The following is an 18,344-nucleotide window of genomic DNA, read 5'->3' on the forward strand; positions in this document are numbered from 1 at the left end:
AGTTTGTGCATAATTTTTTCCCATTATCACCCCTTAGGTCTTTTTCACCATTGCCACTTTCCAGGCCTCCACCATCCACCAAATAGCCATGTTTCTGATTATCTTTTCCCAAATGTATTAGCCTGCATTATTTAAGACCGAATCTCATTTTATTATTTCCTGCTCATATTTCTAAACTCCTTAAGTCCATTTGTATGATTCTTTTGTCCTCACAGATGTCCACAGTTCCTCCCAATTTAGTATCATCAGCAAATTTAATTAATGTTCTGTTTACCTCCCCTTCTAATGAAACCAGTCCCTTGCTTCATTTCATCATACGAAGTAAAAATGTATTGGCAATAAAACAGTCCAAAGCAATGTTTCCTCACTGTAGGAGGGGAATCTAAGGATACAGAAAAGAGCCGTGTGGGCAAGAGTAGATAGCAGGAAGCTGAGCTGGTTTGATATTGACCCACAAAGACTTTCTCATGCTTGGGCACACTACCTGAGCTGCTGTTGATGTACATGCTCATACTCACATATGAGTTCTCTGTCCTATAAGTTGCTTTGTTACCCTCAGGGAGGCCTTGTTGCTAAAGATATAGACTCTGTTACCTGCTCTTTGCTCCCTTCCTCCTGGTGGGGAGGCCTTGCCAGTACACAGAGGGAGAGGATGCAGGCTGCCCTGATGAGATTTGATAGGCTTGGGTGAGTTGATAGGGGAGGAGGGCTCCCCCTTTCTGAGGACTGGAGGAGGGAAAAAAGGGAGGATGAAGGAGGGAGATTGGGACCTGGAGGAGATGAGAGAAGGGGGTTAGGACTAAGATGTAAAATGAATAAACTAAAATAAAATTAAGATACATTTATGGATATTTGAAAAACATATACAGCTTGGTTTAAAATGATGTTTAAAGATTAGTATAAAATCATTAACTCAACTCAAAAATAAATTATTTGTATAATAAAATACAAATTTGTAATATTTGATCATATTTAACATTCAAGGTAACTACAGTACTAGATTTATATACATGCATTTGGATCACACAGGCTCTTAATTCTATTCAGTGAGATTTTTTTCCTAGCATTTACTGTTACATATGTTTTAAGACCTTATGAATCCACATTAACCCTTTTTATTTGAGTGAAATTATTTATAAATAATTGACTTACAAAACAAAGTAGGAAATTTCCTTCACGTTTGTACTACATGCAAAAGAATATAAAGTTTGTATATTTAGTAACTGGGAAATTGAGATGGAAAGAGAAAGATGACTTGCATGTTTAAGGTAATGAAGTTTATGTTCAAAAAGTCACATCATTAAACCTTAAAGATATGGTCATATGCATATAGAATATTTATGTAGAGAAGACCATTTGTTAATCTTCCATTATATATCAGACATAATGCTAGCGCTTTCCAACATATGTGTGAACTAAGCTTGAATTGATTATTGCCAAGTTCTCAATAGACTATTCTCACCTTCATTAAAAATCTGGTAAATATGTTTTAAGGTTCGTGCAAAAAGTCAATCTTCAGAATGTGTATACATTCATGTAAACCACGGACGGCACTGGAAAAAAAATATTTTCAAGTTTATGCTTTAAATAGGACAAACAGATGGTAGACCAATGTCTCTATTGTCTACACAGAAGACAATGGACGTTCCCAGTGTTGAAATGAAAGCTGATACACACTTCATATATAACACGAGGCCAGCAGAGATGTCATCACCAAAGGATAGTGTTAACAAAATAGTGACTGGGAATATTGTTAAGCAGCCACAGTCTCACATTGTTTTCCTAGTGAGAAAAGTCTGATGCATAATGCATTCTTATGAGGGAATGTTTTCAGATGCCAAGACTTTACAGGCAGAACTTCAATAGCTTTAATGGGGGTTTCCTGCCAGCACCTGTTACAGTCGAAGGTTCTTACTTTTCACACATAATCCAAGACTGATTTGGAATAAAGTTTTGGAAAAACTAACATAGTGAAACTGTCTTACAGTGTTTCCTCACGTATAATATTCATCGTTTAATCCTTGGTCTGATATATGGATGTCCATATTTTCCACTCAAATTCTTTTCCCACCGGAAAGGCTTTTTCCCACCAGCTTTTTGTGGAAGGCAGCAGATAAAGCAACTTGTTTTTCTATATAAAGTAGATGAGCTTATATATAAGAAAGAATGTATGTTAATGCTAGACATCATCTGCTCTTCAAAACACAGAGTTCTACAGGTCACCTGTGGGCTCCTGAAGAGCCAGCAAAACCAAATTGAGCCTATGTTTGCCAAACAATGAGGAACTCTGAAACAGGACAGCAGATTAATGTCAAAGACATTGACCAAGATTTTCTCTTGTCTTTTACAGACCTAAAAATTCTAAATTTGAATATTTAACAGATACTACATTTAAAGTCTAAGGGTAAATCAGCAATTTTTTTTCATAGAGAAGTCAGTAAAAGAATTATTTAAATTCCGTATTTTTAAATCAACTCTCACATACTCTATTCCCCAAAAAGTAATAGGAAAGAAAAACAGTCACAAGGTTTCCACTTAACAAAAATGGTCAGAGGCTACCCAGAAATACTAGCTTATGGGTAGCCACCTCGTTTTCAGTCTTTGTCCAGAAGCCACACATACCTGGCACTTAGAACAAAAACAGGCCCTGGCAGAAAAAAAAATGCTGCATCCTCATTGTCCTTAGAGTGTTTCCTTGCATAAGTTGAGGATCTGAGAAACACTTCACTTATTGAATAATAAAACTTCAGTTCAATTTTTAGAAGATTTTAGAACGAACCCGGGCTGGTGGCAGAGCTGGAGTTAGCAGAGACAAAAGCCCTGAAACCATGAGCAGAACTGAGCCCAAAGGTACACATGAAGAGAGCCAAAGAACAAGAGTGAATTTGTCTTCTCTCTTCTTTCTCTCTACTAGATGGATCCTTTACTCTGTGATGTCCCACTGTGTCTCTAAGTGACCTCTAACATTCTTTTGGCAATCTGACCTCAAGAGTAGCACGGATACAGAAGGTTCAGACACCTCTGTGTTACCTTGAGCACAGCTCAATCTGTGGTTTCAGTCATTTTGAAGAGGAAACGGTCTTGCCTCCTTTTCCAGTATTTTAAGCACCAGAAAGGAAAGTTTGTTGTTTGTTTTGGTAAGTCAAAGAGGAAAGAGGGAGTCACACAGACACTTCCAAAGCATATGGTGTTCCCAAGCTTAGAACTTGCCTCCTTCCAACGAGTTCTGCTTGTAGAGCTCTTTGCTCTAAAGCTGGGTGAAGTAAGGTTAGTCTTTTGATACTACAGCCAGTGAATTAATAGAAATTCATTTGTTTGGGGGGCTAAAGAGGCGTTATTAAGATTTGTTGTAAAAGTGAAAAGGAGGTTGGAAGTCCCCTTGACTTCATGAGTCAGCTGTGCTCCAGTCAGCGTGTCTGTATTAGGTTGAGCCATTGTGAAAACTAAAAGTCCTGAGCAAGAACAGAGGTATCGTGGAGCCAGTGATCTCTATGAAAACAGTTTCATGTGTGGTTAAGGGTCAAAAGAGTACCACAGTGAGAGAAGTTGTCAAGACTCTATTCTGCGCTGTCCAAAACAGAAGAGAAAAGCCTTGCTGTCAGATTTTCTTGATTCTTTTTTTTTTAATTTTATTATTTTTTTATCAGTTACATTGTATTAACTCTGTATCCCAGCCGTGTCCCGATCCCTCATTCCCTCCCAGTCCCTCCCTCCCTCCCTCATCTCCACCGTGCCCCTTTCCAAGTCCACTGATAGGGGGGGACCTCCTCGCCATTCATCTAATCCTGTTTTATCAGGTATCTTCAGGACTGGCTGCAAAGCCCTCCTCTGTGGCCTAACAGGACTGCTCCTCCCTTCGGGGTGGGGAGACCAAAGAGCCAAGAATCAAGATTCTCTTGATTCTAAGAGGACCTCCCCTATTACTGGACTGGGAAGGGGCATAGGAGAAGAAGAGGGAGGAAGAGTGGGGTTGGGGTGACAGCTGGGATACAAAGTGAACAAACTGTAATTAATAAAATTTAAAAAAAAAGGAAAAAAAGTATGAAGCATCTCTTAGGGAAGTTTGAATGTGCAGAGGCCCTGCATAGGTCAATGAGGATTTAGGACTGAGTGTAGACCATTGCACTCACCCTGAGAGAAGCAGCGTTGCATAAACTGTGCTTGCAGAACCTCTGTTGAACCTTTTACAATTCATTCTTCTTGGGAAAATATTATGACAAGCAAATTAAAGATGAATTGCATTTGGTCATCCTGAAAAAATACCCTTCTTTCCCTAAACTCGTACATATATCAAGAACACTTTTTTTTTTAAATCTTACATTATGAGGAAATAGTAAAGAACCCGTGTAAAGAAATATTTGTAAAGTGGAAATCATTCTATTTTACTGCTATAAAGCCAGTATGGCCCACCAATTTTCTTACTCTTCTCCTCTCAATTTATTGGCCTTGATCCCTTATTGACTACTTCACCTCTTGTATCACACCCAGATTAATAACTCTTACTATATTTTTCCTTCCCATTAGTCACAGTCCTCTCTTGTAGAATGATTTCAAGACAAGAGAATAACATTATTTCCTATTGCAGAATTTTACACATAAGAAATCTTGTCTGAAAGAAATTTCTTAAGAAAAAAAAGTGTTCTCTCAACACTCAGAAACTATAAACAAGTCCTCCATAATTAACCTTAAGATTTATTGTGATGGCTGAGTACCTAAACTTGAAACTTGTAGTCTTTAATTTCTACTTTCTAATATCACTTTAAGAATCACCTAGAGAAAGTCATTGTGGATTTTCAAGTATTATCCTCAAGGCTTAGATTTTGACAGTCCTTCAGTTTGGGAAGTGATGCTATTCTTTAAATTTCATGAAATATAAGTGAAAAAAAGAAATATATGTGAAACTTCATTTTCTACCATTGGAAAATAACATATAACATATATGGTTAAGCACTCCATAAACATTATGTTAATGAATATTAGCATATGTAAAACATAATAGATTGCATACATTTCTTCCACAATGATATATTTAAAAATATGTCAAATTTTAAATGTATTTGAGTATATATATATATATATATATATAATATGTTGTATTGTATGCTCATGCATTTTGATAAAACTTTCAATGAATACCTATGTGACAAAAATCCCACAGAAGCAGGAAATCTGGTTCACATTAGGTGAGTTTATGTGAGGGAACAATTGGTATTGGAATGCCCTTTTTCTAAGCACATGTATGGGTTCAGCGTAGCCAGAGGGTGCACGATTCTTTGCTACATGGTTAACAACTCTTATGCAGCCAGAAATGAAGCTAAAAATCTCTCTTCTAGACCATTAAAGGAAGCATTTGTGATTTTAGCAGTTAATAAAGCAAACCTCAGTGCTTTTGGTTTGACTCCTAAAATCATGAACATGAATGATTTTGATCATTCATGGAGAGTTTAAAGTTTCTAGGTAGGGGGAAATTTTTATGTCTTTTCTTCTCCATTCCAGATACTGTGTATTTGTATCTTTTAGCCTTTCCATAATGAACCTATTGGCAGAATAGTTCATCAGTCAGTTAAAATTTTGGATTTCATATATGTGTTCCATTAAGAATTTTAATCTGATTTCTTGGGTTTTACAACAAATTTAAGCTAAATTAGAGATATATAAGAGAACTCAAAGGCAATGGACATTTTGATAATACTATCCAGATATTTTGATCCAGATATATAGAAACAACAACTCATAATATATGGAGCTGGAGAGATGGCTTGATGGTTAAGGGCATTGGCTCATCTTTCAGAGAACCTGGATTTAGTTCCCAGGACCCATATGTCTCATGTCCCTAATTCCAGAACTCACCCAAATGTCTTATATCCCTAATTCATCTGGCCTCTGAGGACACTAGACACAGCTGACACATAGACTTATATACAGGCAAAACTTACGCAGAAAATAGAACTTGTATGTTGAGAAAAAAAAAACTCAAAATATTTGTAAAAACATGCATCGGCTGGACCTAGACGCACTACACATATGTAGCAGATGTGCAGATTGGTCAACCGGTGGGTCTCCTAACAATGCGAGTTGGGGCTGTCTCTGACTCTGTTGCCCACCTTCTGATCCCTTTCCCCTAGCTGGACTTCCTTGTCAGGCCTCAGAGTGAGAGGATGTGCTCAGTCCTGCTGTGACTGGAGATGCCAGGGTGGGCTGGTATCCTTTGGGGCCCTCTCCCTCTCTGGGAAGAAGAAAAAGTGGGAAACGAGGGGGGCGTGCCTGAGGATGGGACTGGGAAAAGAGGAGGGAGGGGGCTGGGATCGGGCAGTAAATCGATCAAATAAGTAAAGGGAAAAAAAGAAATATAATTGATGGGAAAGTCTTAAAGTAATAAAATATGATTTGTTCAAAGAATATTGTGTATGCATACACGAAGATATATTAAAATATTTGTGTGTGCATAATGTATTTTTAATACTGTTGTCATTTTCATTTATGTCTGCATGTGTCTGTATGAATGAATGCCATGTTTGGGTGGGCAGCTACGGAGGCAAGAAGAAAGCATCAGGTCGCTGAAGCCGGAGTTTATAACATGGTGTGTGTGTGTGTGTGTGTGTGTGTGTGTGTGTGTGTGTGTGTGTGATACGTCTGTATACCACAGAGACCTGTGTGCATCTCCAATCCCTGGCATTCTAGTCCTATACAGTGAGAGTTTAATCAATCTGTCAAATCACATAGAGACCTGGAGTGCACCAGTTCAAGGGTGTCCTTTCCTACGTATTTCAGCTTGTCAATCCTTCCATATGATGGCAATTGACATTGTCCCATCGGCCGAAAAGGAGGAGAGTACCCCTTTCTCCTTTTTCTGTTCAGCCGAAGTACTTACAAAATTGAAGGTGTAGACTCTCCTGGAGTTTCAAAAAAGTAATCCTGCTTATAGCTTCCAAGATTTAGAGGATCAAGGACTGTAGACAGGAGTTCCATCTTTACTGGGGAAGTGTCTAAGGGTGCTAGAAGGCCTCAGAAATCGGAGAGCACCCGACTGAGAAGATCCATCTTGTGATTTCGTTGTGCTCAGGCTGATGGTTGACGTACCAGCCAGCTTTGGAGAGATGTTCCTTTGTGCCTAGAATTTCTTTGCTAATCTGGGGCAGAGATTCTAGCATAGCAGGGCTGTCTCTCACCTGAAAGCTCAGCAGGGGCAACCATGAAACCCCTCCAGGAAGTGGCTAGCCCGAGGCTTTGAATTACAGGCGCCTCCCTAAAGAAGATCAAAAGTCATGCCCCACCAGCACAGAGACACTGAGAAATGGTTGAATGTGTTCTAAATTAAACTGCCCTGGTGGTGAGCGGAGATCTGCCAAAATCTTTCAATTAATCACTTTTACCTTCAGGGCAGAGTTAGGCCTGAGAGTATTTCAATAGGTTTTTATTGGAACAGGGTTATTTCAGATATTAAACTATGTTGCACAAAGTAAAAATAATGTTATTTTTAAGTTGCTACTCTTGTTAAATAAAAGTTGGCAAACATTCCTAGAGTCTGTATTGTGTCTGTGTGTTTGTGTATGGCTTTTTCTTGTTTCATAAACCTCATTGGTTTTGTTTGTTTGTTTGTTGAACAAAAACGTGAACAACAGTGAATTAGGTGGTAAATATATGCATACAGCCATCTTCATTAATAACGTGCTATAAATAATAGAAGACAGGTTTTAAGTGTATAATTCTGTACAACAGGACTAGGTTTTTTTTCCGACATCTTTAGCAGTAAGTTAATTAGAATCACCTGAATTTCCTTGGGTGGACACCAAATGGATTGCAAACAAAAACAGATTAAAATAGCTGCTGGAGCTCACGGCATACAGATGTCAAGATTCACAGAGGACAGCAAGGCACTGAAAATGTGTGCTTTTCAAACAATTTTGGATGAAATTTAGCTCTTGTGACTTCTCTGTAAAAGCCCCTTCTAAGTGTTTTGCTGAAAGGCTAGCATGGCTTTGCTTCTGATCCCTTGATGAGTGAGAGAAATGTTTAAGAAAGATCACTTTACAGAGAGATTCAGGCTGAAATGTGATGACTGTGAGTCAAGCCAAGCCAAAAATTACAGTTCAGAATGAAAGGGGAGGGACGTGGTTTGGGAATCCATTTTCCCACATTCCTGAATCTCAATCATCCCTGCCAATGTTTTAAGAAAGAAGCCCAATGGAAAACAATGAGGTCACTTTGTTTAGATGTTTAAAGGAAAATAGGAGTGGAGGGATTGAAAGAATGACAGCAAATATATGAATTTTACATCAATATCTATTTCAAGTATAATGGAATCAGAGACTAGACTTTATATAACTGTTATGACTTCATCACAAAAGGAGCCATTTTTAGTGCTTTATTCATGTTTGTGTTGGTCAGCCTTTTATTGTATGTCTTTAATTTATGAAATAGTCTGTTGCTAAAATATTTTAAAGGAGTAAGTGTACATAGAAAGGCTACAGATTACTTCTTCCTAGACTTCACGTTTCCTTGTAATGGCATCCATGTGAAATTTTGTTTCTCTCTTGATTCTACTGGAATACCCTACAGCCACTAAACCTCAAGATTTCCTAGTGGATGTGTCAACAAACTACTAGATGATAGCAGCAGACCCAGATAGAGCCTTTGTTTTTGTTTCTCCTATTTCTTTTAATGCAACTCATTAAGGAAGTCCCAATTAACAGGAGAATAATGTATTTACTTCAGCATGATCACAGCAAAAACTATCCAGTGGAGCTGGGAGAGAAGAGAGGCAATGCAGAGAATGGCATGAGCTGAACATAATGCAGCCTCCAATGTCAGTATCTTCAAGCGCTGGGAAAGTTTCCTTGATGATAACAACTTCTGCATAATGATAACCAAGGCCACTGGCCAATACTTACCTTCAAGACCGAGATGTCTATGAAAGCAAGAAACATACTAAAATTGATCAAAAAATTTTATAGGCAATGTTTTCTCTTCTCCACAAATCATTTCAGGCTGTCAACTTTACTCTGATTGCAACATTCTTCATGGTATTTCATGGTAAAACTCAGAATCTTTCTGAATTTTTTTTTTACTTTGAGAGATGTACGAAATGGCCTCAGGATTGGTATAATTCCATGAATTATAGTCATGAATACTATCCTACAACCTCAAATTTTTTGCTGAGTTAGACAGATATATACAAGTAACTGTATAAAAAATGAGTAGCCACACTTGGGATATCATCTTCTGTCTATCATTTCACTTTACCCAGATATTAAATATGGCATACAAATGGCTTCAATCTATACCACATTAGCCATATTGGAACATTTCCCTAATCTTTTCCTGATTCACCTATCATTTAGTAACCCCTAAGTTAAAAGGTATGATTCTAAAGGAAGTTGGCCCAGTAGTCAAGGTTGGAATATGAGCTGCATCAAATGTATGAAGGTTATATGCAAAAGCAATCACAATCCATTATGTAGCACAGGAAATGGATGTCAAGAGTGTGACTATCCATGTTGCTGTAGTTCAGCAGTGTGGTTAAGAGTCTCTCATTATGAGAAATTGGTGGGATAGTTGGCAGGAACCAAGTGCAAGCACAGGAGACAGTGTCTCAGTAGACGACAGTGGCTTCCCACATATGAAGGACGGTAGCTTCTGTTTTCACAGAGATATTTGAAATGTTCAGTGGGTTTCTCTTCTCCTTAGAAAATTCTCAATATCATATATATATATATATATGAAAGTGATTTTCCAATCTTCTATCTCTATATAGAATACCTGATATATTTTATTGTGTTTTTTAAATTTTGTCTTTGTTATTATTATGTATTACAATTTATTCACTTTGTATCCTGGCTGTAGCCCCCTCCCTCATCTCCTGGTCCCATCCTCCCTCCCTCTTCCAGCCCATATATCCTTCCCGTAGCCCTTTGACAGGAGAGGTCTTCCTCTCTTACTATCTGACCCTACTGTATCAGGTCTCATCAGGACTGTCAGGATCCTTTTTCTCTGTGGCCTAGTAAGGCCACCTCACCAGGAGGAGGTGATCAAAGAGCAGGCAACCCAGTTCATGTAAGAGACAGTGACTGCTCAGTTTATTAGGGAACCCACATGGAGACTGAGCATGGTCTACATCTGAACAGGAGGTCTAAGTCCTCTCCATGGTTCTTGATTCATTCATCAGTCTCTGCAGGATACCCTAGGCCCAGTTTTTTTTGCCCTATTGGTCACATTGTAGAGCTGTTGTCTCTTTCAGGTCTTACTGTTTCTTCGTTCTTTCCTAAGATTCCCTGCCCTCTGCCCAAAGTTTGGCTATGAGTCTCAGCATCTGCTTCATTCCCTGCTGATAATATTTAAGGCAGGATAATCATGCTCTCTCTCACTTCTAGGCCCCCATAATATCCAAATACAATTATATAGACATGTTAAGGTGTAAGTGGCACAGGAAAGCATTGGTAACAAACCCAAACTCTAACCACTTACACTACAGATTTTGTCCTTTTGTCAATTTTAACTCTAGCATTATGTTAACACTTGTCTTTTCAGCTACCAAAACAGGACAGTGCTTGTTCAAAGTGTGCAATGGGTCACGCAGCAGATATGATTTGTGTTAATAAATAAATATTTATTTAGGTGGTCATTAAAAGCTTTTATTTCCTAGAACTGAGTTGAAAGGACAGCAGTGCAGGAGAAGCTCTTCCTAGTGATGCTAATCTCTCATGTGCCTGATAAAAATCCCCAGGACACAATCCTCTTTCTGACTCTAGGCATCTGTATTTGATACAACCCTGTCTTGTAGGCCCACAGAATATTTCCTTAGTTGTGTGCACTTTATGTCTTAAAAAAATTTAAGCCCAAATCTGGAATTCGCTCCCTCTATGAAACTATGTAAATGATATAAAATGATGGACCCTTCACCAGTATCTCAGGTTCTGTACTTGAAATAGAGTTATATTTTGTATGCGGTTTGAAGGCAGTTTCTTACATTGTATGAAACTTCACCTGTGGATTCATTTGAAATTCAAAACTGAGTTTCAAGCTTTGGAGCATTTCAGATTCCAGATTTTCAGACCTGGTTTTTCAGACAGTTAATTCTGTCTGACCCACAGGAGTAACCTGTTCCTTGAATAACATACATCATAAACAAACACCCTTACCACTTGAGTGCCCTCGCCCACCTTATGTTTAAGGTGTCCTCGGACACCTCTGCACTTGCTTTCTTGACAGGAGCAGTTGAAACAGTCCGACTTACAGTAGGTGATTGGAGAAGAAAGAATAAGCAGTACTTTTACAACTGCCAAGGCTTGTGAAAGCAATTCACCACAACCTATACAACAGCACATAGGACCACAGTTTAGCTAATTCTGTCCTTTAATCACAGGGTAACCTGATGCTTGGATAACATCCATCATAAAGAAACTCATAAGTACAGAGAAAGAGGAGCTAAGGATATACTTTAGCCACAGAGTGCCTCTCTACCAGGCACAACGATTTTGTCTGGCTTTGATCCTTAATGCTGTAAGGAAGGAGAGAAAAGAGAGGGTAGATAAGCTCAGGTGTCATGCAATAGAGGTCCAAGTACAGTGCATTTCTTAGAGAGATATTAATGCTACAATTTAATGATAATTTAAAATAAAACCTTGAGAGAAAAAAAAGCAATTTTCCCCAAATCATCAGCTTGATCTAAAAAATAAAATAAATAAATAAGTGAAAACCTATGAAACTGAAATAAATATTAATGTCATCAATTATAAAGCTAACAGTCATTCAGATTAGATTTTTTTCCTTTTTATTTATTTATTACAATTTTTTTTTACTTTGTATCCCAGCTGTAGCCCCTTCCCTTGTCTCTCCCAATCCCATTATCCCTCTTTCTTCTCCTCCCATGCCCCTCCCCCAGTCCATTGATAGGGGAGGTCCTCCTCACCTTCCCTCTGACCCTAGCCTATCAGGTCTCATCAGGAGTGGCTGCATTGTCTTCCTCTGTGGCCTGGTAAGGCTGCTTCCCCCTTAGGGGGAGGTATTCAAAGAGCAGGCCACTTAGTTCATGTCAGAGACAGTCCCTGTTCCCCTTACTAGGGAACCCACTTGGACACTGAGCTGCCATGGGCTACATCTGTGCAGGGGTTCTAGGTTATCTCCGTACATGGTCTTTGGTTGGAGTATCAGTCTCAGAAAAGACCCCTGGGTCTGGATAGATTAGCTAGTGTTTAAGAATTACAGTTCACAAACCTTTATGAATCAAAAACATAGTTCAAAGTGAAGCCATGAGAGAATGAAAATGGAATATGAGCGCCGGTTGCTCTGACCTCCTCTATTGTTGAACATGACAGCCACTGGCCACACATGGTTAAGTTACTCAAGACTAAACAACACTTAGCCCCTCTCTTTAGCACCTTGCCAGCACTGTGGCTGAACTAAGTCTATCCCGGCTTATGCTTTGTCCGTAGGAAAAGGAGGGGACAACTTCTTTAAATCCCCTATAGCAACACCCAGTGACTTCTGTCATTGGTAAATGCTGTTTTGACAATTAAAAAAAAAAATTCAGCTGATGAGTAAGCAAATGATACCTCAGAGAATGTGGTTCTCTTCTCAGAAATCCGTGTAGTCCTGTTCATTCCAGTCTGATCTTTTTAAAACAAAAGTGCAGTGACTTGGTCTCATCATGTTCCCAATGTGTTCCTAGCACAGCAAGGGAAAGCCTCTGTCAGCATTCACTCATGTTATTTACTGAAAAGAGCTAACTCTCAAAGTAATTTGTCTCAAACTTTACCAAAGCACGATGCGGGCGCCTTGAAGACACCACTCATTTAAAACTCATACCAAGTCTAACTTTATTTCCAAAATGAGTAGTTCCCAATCCAGCAAGGATAATGTGGTCATGAAAAGGATGTCCAAAGCCACCAATTTACATTGGTATGGTTTGGCAAAGCTTTCAAAGTTCTTGGAGTAAAAGGGGAATGACACGTGATTAACTGCAATTCAGATAATGCTTGAAGCTTGCTGTGAGCGACTCCAGAGAGCTAGTCAACCTCGAGACTGTACCTATAGAATTCATAATTACTAAACTTCACTGAAAGAGTCCAGAGTATTTTGGAAAAGTATGCAGTGCTCTGCTTTTTAATATGCACCTTGTCATTTTCACTTTACTTAAGAAATTTAAAAAGTATGATAACAGGGAGTAGAACCCATCCAAGCAGGAGCCACTAAGACCGGAGGTTATTATTATTTGCAAGGTGTGTGACGGTCATATCTCTGAATCTCAAGGGCTTAGAAGCTGTGTCATTACGTCTGTATTGCATCTAATATGTTTTACTTTACTCCCTCTTACTCTCTGGTTTCTAGCTGAAGCCACAAAACAGTTTCTCAGCTATGACTCAGTCACACAGCCACAGTAGTGGGACAGGTCTAAATTACCCGCTCTGTCTCTATCCTTAACACACTCTGCTTTCGTCCCAAAAGAAAATAGGTTATTAATTTAGGATAAGGCTGCTTTCTTTAAACACCACAGTGCTTTCCAGTTGTTCATATGTAACATATCCAATCCACACTACTCTTTCAAATGTTTTCCATTACTGAACTTTAAAGAAAAATAATTTCTGCAGAAATTTCTAAAAGACCAAGGCGAATGCTTCTTTTGCTGCAGCTTCAACTTACACAAGAGAAAAAACAAAGCTTGGGACTGTAAAGCATTTCTGTGGTTGAAGTTCACTATGCAGACAACATAGATACTTCAAACACATCTAAGATAATATGAGCCTTAGGCAAGAACTGAAAATGTACTGTATTTTACATTGTATTGAAAAGATAGACATATCAAAATGAGGCTTAAGGAAAGTCCTGATGAGTATTCAATTGTGTGGGAATTTGTTTTCCCTTATCTTTGATATCTAAAGATACAACTAATTAGCAAAACAAAACCAAACGAATGCCCAGTCAATGTATTTGCTTTTACTGGATATGAATTAACTTTTCGTCTTTAATAATTCTATTAACTAATACTACTTTAACTGATTCTTTTAAAGGTAATTTGGAATCTGTCATTTGGAGAACATAGACACACCTATTTCATTGATGATTTTTTTTTCTAAAAATATTTTTTCTCTGAATTCCTTTAAAACATTGATAACCTATAGAAAAGTTAGGGCAGTTTTCATTTGGTTGAATTTTATATTGGTAGACAGGTGAAATTACTCATAACTCTTAATTCTGAATGACATTTGGCTACATCTAAATCCCAACTCTCTTTAAATAACCCCAAATTGCTTTCTTCTATTTTTTTTTTCTTTAGACAGTATGGGAGCACCAATAATGACTTTAGAGAATTCAAAACTATTACCTGCAGTTGTCTATGCGTTCAGAAAAGAAGAAAATATTTGAAAGAAATATAAAACAATGTACAAATTTTAAAAATCATATCACATTATTTAAAAGTTTTTATATTAAGATAAAATTCCAAGTTTTGGCTGATGAAACAATAAGAAAAGTTAGTTAAGTGTTGTTAATAAATTACTCTTAATTAATCTTTCCACATTCTAAATTTAAAACCATAAGGACAACTAGATCCGGTAGTAAAAGTAGAAATTCAGTATTAGGGAAGTTTTAATTATAATGATTGTCACATTTCAGATTTTAAATGTACATTATACTTTGGGCAAACACAGTGGGTTCCCTTAAGTCAACAGAGGTAGTTTATACACTGGGAAGAAAAAATAGAGGTTTATAATATGTACTATGTCTTAGGTGATATTTTTATATACAGATAGCTGTCTCACCTCATCCAGTTCATCAGAGTTTGTACTTCTCAGAAAGGGAAAGTGTTTCAGTAATGTATTGTTCATTAGCCTTACTCTAGAACTCCAAACCCACAACAATTAATACATTTGCTAATAGCAATTCCACTTTATTGCTATGTTGCTAGTTATTCTAGTTCATTGCATAGAAGAGTTCAGACCACAGGCAATATTTGCTTTGTATTATGTCACCAATATCTGCAGTATACATTATTCTCCTCTCAGCTACTGAAGAAATGTTTTATAAAACACAAAAAGTCCTAATGTATAACATGTAAAAGTATGGAAATGGCAAAAGAGTGAAAGAAGTAGTTTCATTTCAATTAGGATCTTTGTAAAGTCTTTGATACAAAATAGCATGAATTTCCTCCAACTTATTTAACATTTATGATCATAAATCACCATGATTAACAATGATTTAACACCCCCTCCATGGAGAACATGCTGGAATAATGGCCCGTGCCCTTGGCCAGTAATCTCATCCAGGGTTTTCTGAAATCCTGGACACACAAATGCATCTACATTCCTAGCACAAAAATTATAACATCAACATTTAATGAAGCTAATAATCTTACATGAACAAGCATCTCTTAATAATCCCACAAACTTGGTCATGAAAAGAACTAGATATAATAAGCAAATGTGTTCCAAAAGCCAACCAAGAACCATTCATGGAGAGGACCTAGACCATCTGCTCAGATGTAGCCGATAGGCAGCTCAGTGTCCATGTGGCTCTCTCAGTAAGGGGAGCAGGGGCTGTCTCTGACATGCTTTGTTGCCCGCTCCTAGATCACTTCCCCTGGAGGGGAGGCCTTGCCGCGCCACAGAGGAAGAGGATGCAGGCATTCCTAATGAGACTTGATAGGCTGGGATCAGTTGGTAGGGCAGGAGGCCTCCCCCTTTTTGAAGACTAGGAGAGGAAGATAGAAGGTTATAGTAAGAAAAGTGGGGCTGGGAGGAGATGAGGGAGGGGGTTATGACTGGGATGTAAAGTGAATAAAATTTTAAAAATAAAAAAAAAAAATAAGTGATTATCCAAGTTCCAGGTCAAGATAAGTTATTTTGATAACCAGTTCCAAAACTATCTGAAACTAATATACCAATAGGCCAAGATTTCCTGTATTTTCCTTTTATGATGTAATATCTTCTGTGAACATGCTAGAAACGAGTCATATATAAAATAACATTTTTACTCCGTGGGTCAAACTTGTCAAGTGGCATTGACAGTGATCACCACAGGCAGACAGTGGGGCACAATTGGGAATGGAGAGAAAGAGAAGGAGAAGCAACAGAATGGGAACAAAGAGAAAGGAGGAAAATAATTGAGAATGCCATTTGTTTTATCTTTCCAAATAACAAACATATAAAATTTCTTTTCCTTTTTTTTTTCTTTTTTTTTTTTTCTTTTCTGTTTTTCCAACTTTGCTTCCTGCTTGCCTTAGGAATAATCTTAAAGATGCCATGCAACCCCATGAAGTGTTTTATTGTTGCTGCTTTAATGAAACTTGTACGTGATGCTGAGTGCCTCAGCAACTTTTGATTAAAAATTGAGAATTAAAAATTTGAACATTGCTTTAGTTGCGGTCATAGAAATTTATCCTCTCTGTGGAGAAGGGATATTCAATTGTCATGTACTAGTCACTTCCTTATTGATTGTTCATGTTCTCAGTTCTTCTGTGTGCTAATATGAAATATACTATTTTGGTTTCAGGCCTAGATGTTGATGGAATATATCGAGTTAGTGGCAATCTGGCAACAATACAGAAGTTAAGATTTATTGTCAACCAAGGTAAGTGATTTCTTTACTTCAGACATTTTTCAGAAGTTACATCTCTAGCAGTGCTCAAACTCTGCTGTGCATGGTGAACAGAGAGCAATAAGTAATTTAAGGAGGAGATAAGAGAGTTTAGCAATTAAGAAATTACTAAGTTATTATCAGAGAAATAAATAATAGCCAGTGTTACCTGGAGATACATGCAATAGAAAGTAAATTGCTCATGTTAAATAAATGAGTAGAATAAGCAAAGTAAAAAAAAAAAAAAAAAGGAAAGGAAAGAGAAGAGTAAAATAAAATTTTTAAAAAAGCCCAGCTTTGAAAATATTTTCCTAGGGTATATTGAGGAATGTATTAATGAAGGTAATAATGAAAAAATGATGGAAAACATAAGAACTCAAAGCACAAATGTAAAAAACCAAACAAACCCTGAAATATGTGTATATTATTGAAGAAATGCAATTAAAAACGAGATAATCTTAACACCTATTCGGTGGAAATATGACAGCACGCCATTTTGAAAGACATTGTGGTATAGTTTTACATAAATAAATGGGTTCTTACCATCTGATAGAGCCTTTCTGCACGGCCAGTCAAACACCTTCACCTTTATCCATAATTGGCCAAGCTTGAACATAGGATTGGGATGTACCTGGGAGATTAGAGCTCTGCCTAGCATACATAATCCACCTTGGGTTCTAGCCTCAGAAGGGGATGTATAAGAACTTGAAAACAATAAGATGTCTCAGTAAGCGAAAGAATTTTACAAAGTGTGGTAAACCTATACAATGCAATATTACTTCGATAAATGGAAACCCCCTATTAAGCCATGAATAGACTTAGGAGAACTTTAAATGCATACTGCTGAATGGATGGGTCCAAAAACAGCATACAGAACAAACTTGACAGTATTCTAGAAAACCTATGCAGATAGTGAAAGATTAGTGACAACAAGGAATTTGGGAGGGAAGAAGAGATGGATGAACATAAAACTTGAGCGCAGTTAGAGAATTTTATGTGACATCCACATTGCATGTACGTGTTATTACATACTTGAAAACCGTATAAAAAATACAACTGAGCGTGAAGGTTAACACAAACAATGGCTAGCAGTCAGCAGCGATATTATCAAGAGCGGCTCATAAGTTGTGACAAGGTCACTTCATTAAAACGAAGTGCCAGCACTTGGGATGCGAGGAAGTACATGGGTGGTGTACTAAGAGCTCAACTCGAAGAGCCTGAAGCTACTCTTAGAAAGTATAGTCATGGAAAACTAACAAAAGTAGGAAAAGAAAAGTGGGGAGCCTAAGTGACCTAAGGATGCTGTTTAAATCCATTTATGCGTTTCATAACTAGAAACAGAGTGGAGACCAGCCATCCCTAACATGTCAGTGTCCTTAACACCTTACTTAAACACTGTATGCTCATGGGTTTTTTTCCCCCCAGTAAAATTAGGCTTAGATGTTGGGATGTGGGATGGACAGGAGTTATTTGAAAACAGGCTGAAGAGACAGGTGAGCAGCTACAAGCAGTTCCTGTTCTTGTAGAGGACCTGGATTTGGTTTCCAATATCCGCATCCACCTGCTCACCACTGCTTGTAACTTTTTCCCAGGGATCCAGCCTTCCTGGGTCCCAACACACACACACACACACACACACACACACACACACACACACAAGGTGCACATGCTTAATGCTATAGCACATACATGTAAGATACAGAAATAAAATATAAGAATCAAAAATATTTTAGAGAATAAAATTAAACAACGTATGTGGTGTTCTTTTAGTACTG

General features: G+C 37.8%; 1 protein-coding gene across 6 annotated transcripts in view; it reads left to right on the forward strand.

Moving 5' to 3' along the window:
• Nucleotides 1-18,344, forward strand: part of Arhgap15 (Rho GTPase activating protein 15) — a 601,987-nt gene that overhangs the window by 386,175 nt on the left and 197,468 nt on the right. For all 6 annotated transcript variants that reach the window (XM_060390096.1, XM_060390097.1, XM_060390098.1 and 3 more), the window contains one exon: nt 16,486-16,563. In XM_060390096.1, coding sequence (XP_060246079.1) covers nt 16,486-16,563 — 78 coding nt within the window. The remainder of the gene's footprint in view (nt 1-16,485; nt 16,564-18,344) is intronic.

This window comes from Meriones unguiculatus, chromosome 8 (genome assembly GCF_030254825.1).
Source record: "Meriones unguiculatus strain TT.TT164.6M chromosome 8, Bangor_MerUng_6.1, whole genome shotgun sequence".
NCBI classification, from domain to species: domain Eukaryota; kingdom Metazoa; phylum Chordata; class Mammalia; order Rodentia; family Muridae; genus Meriones; species Meriones unguiculatus.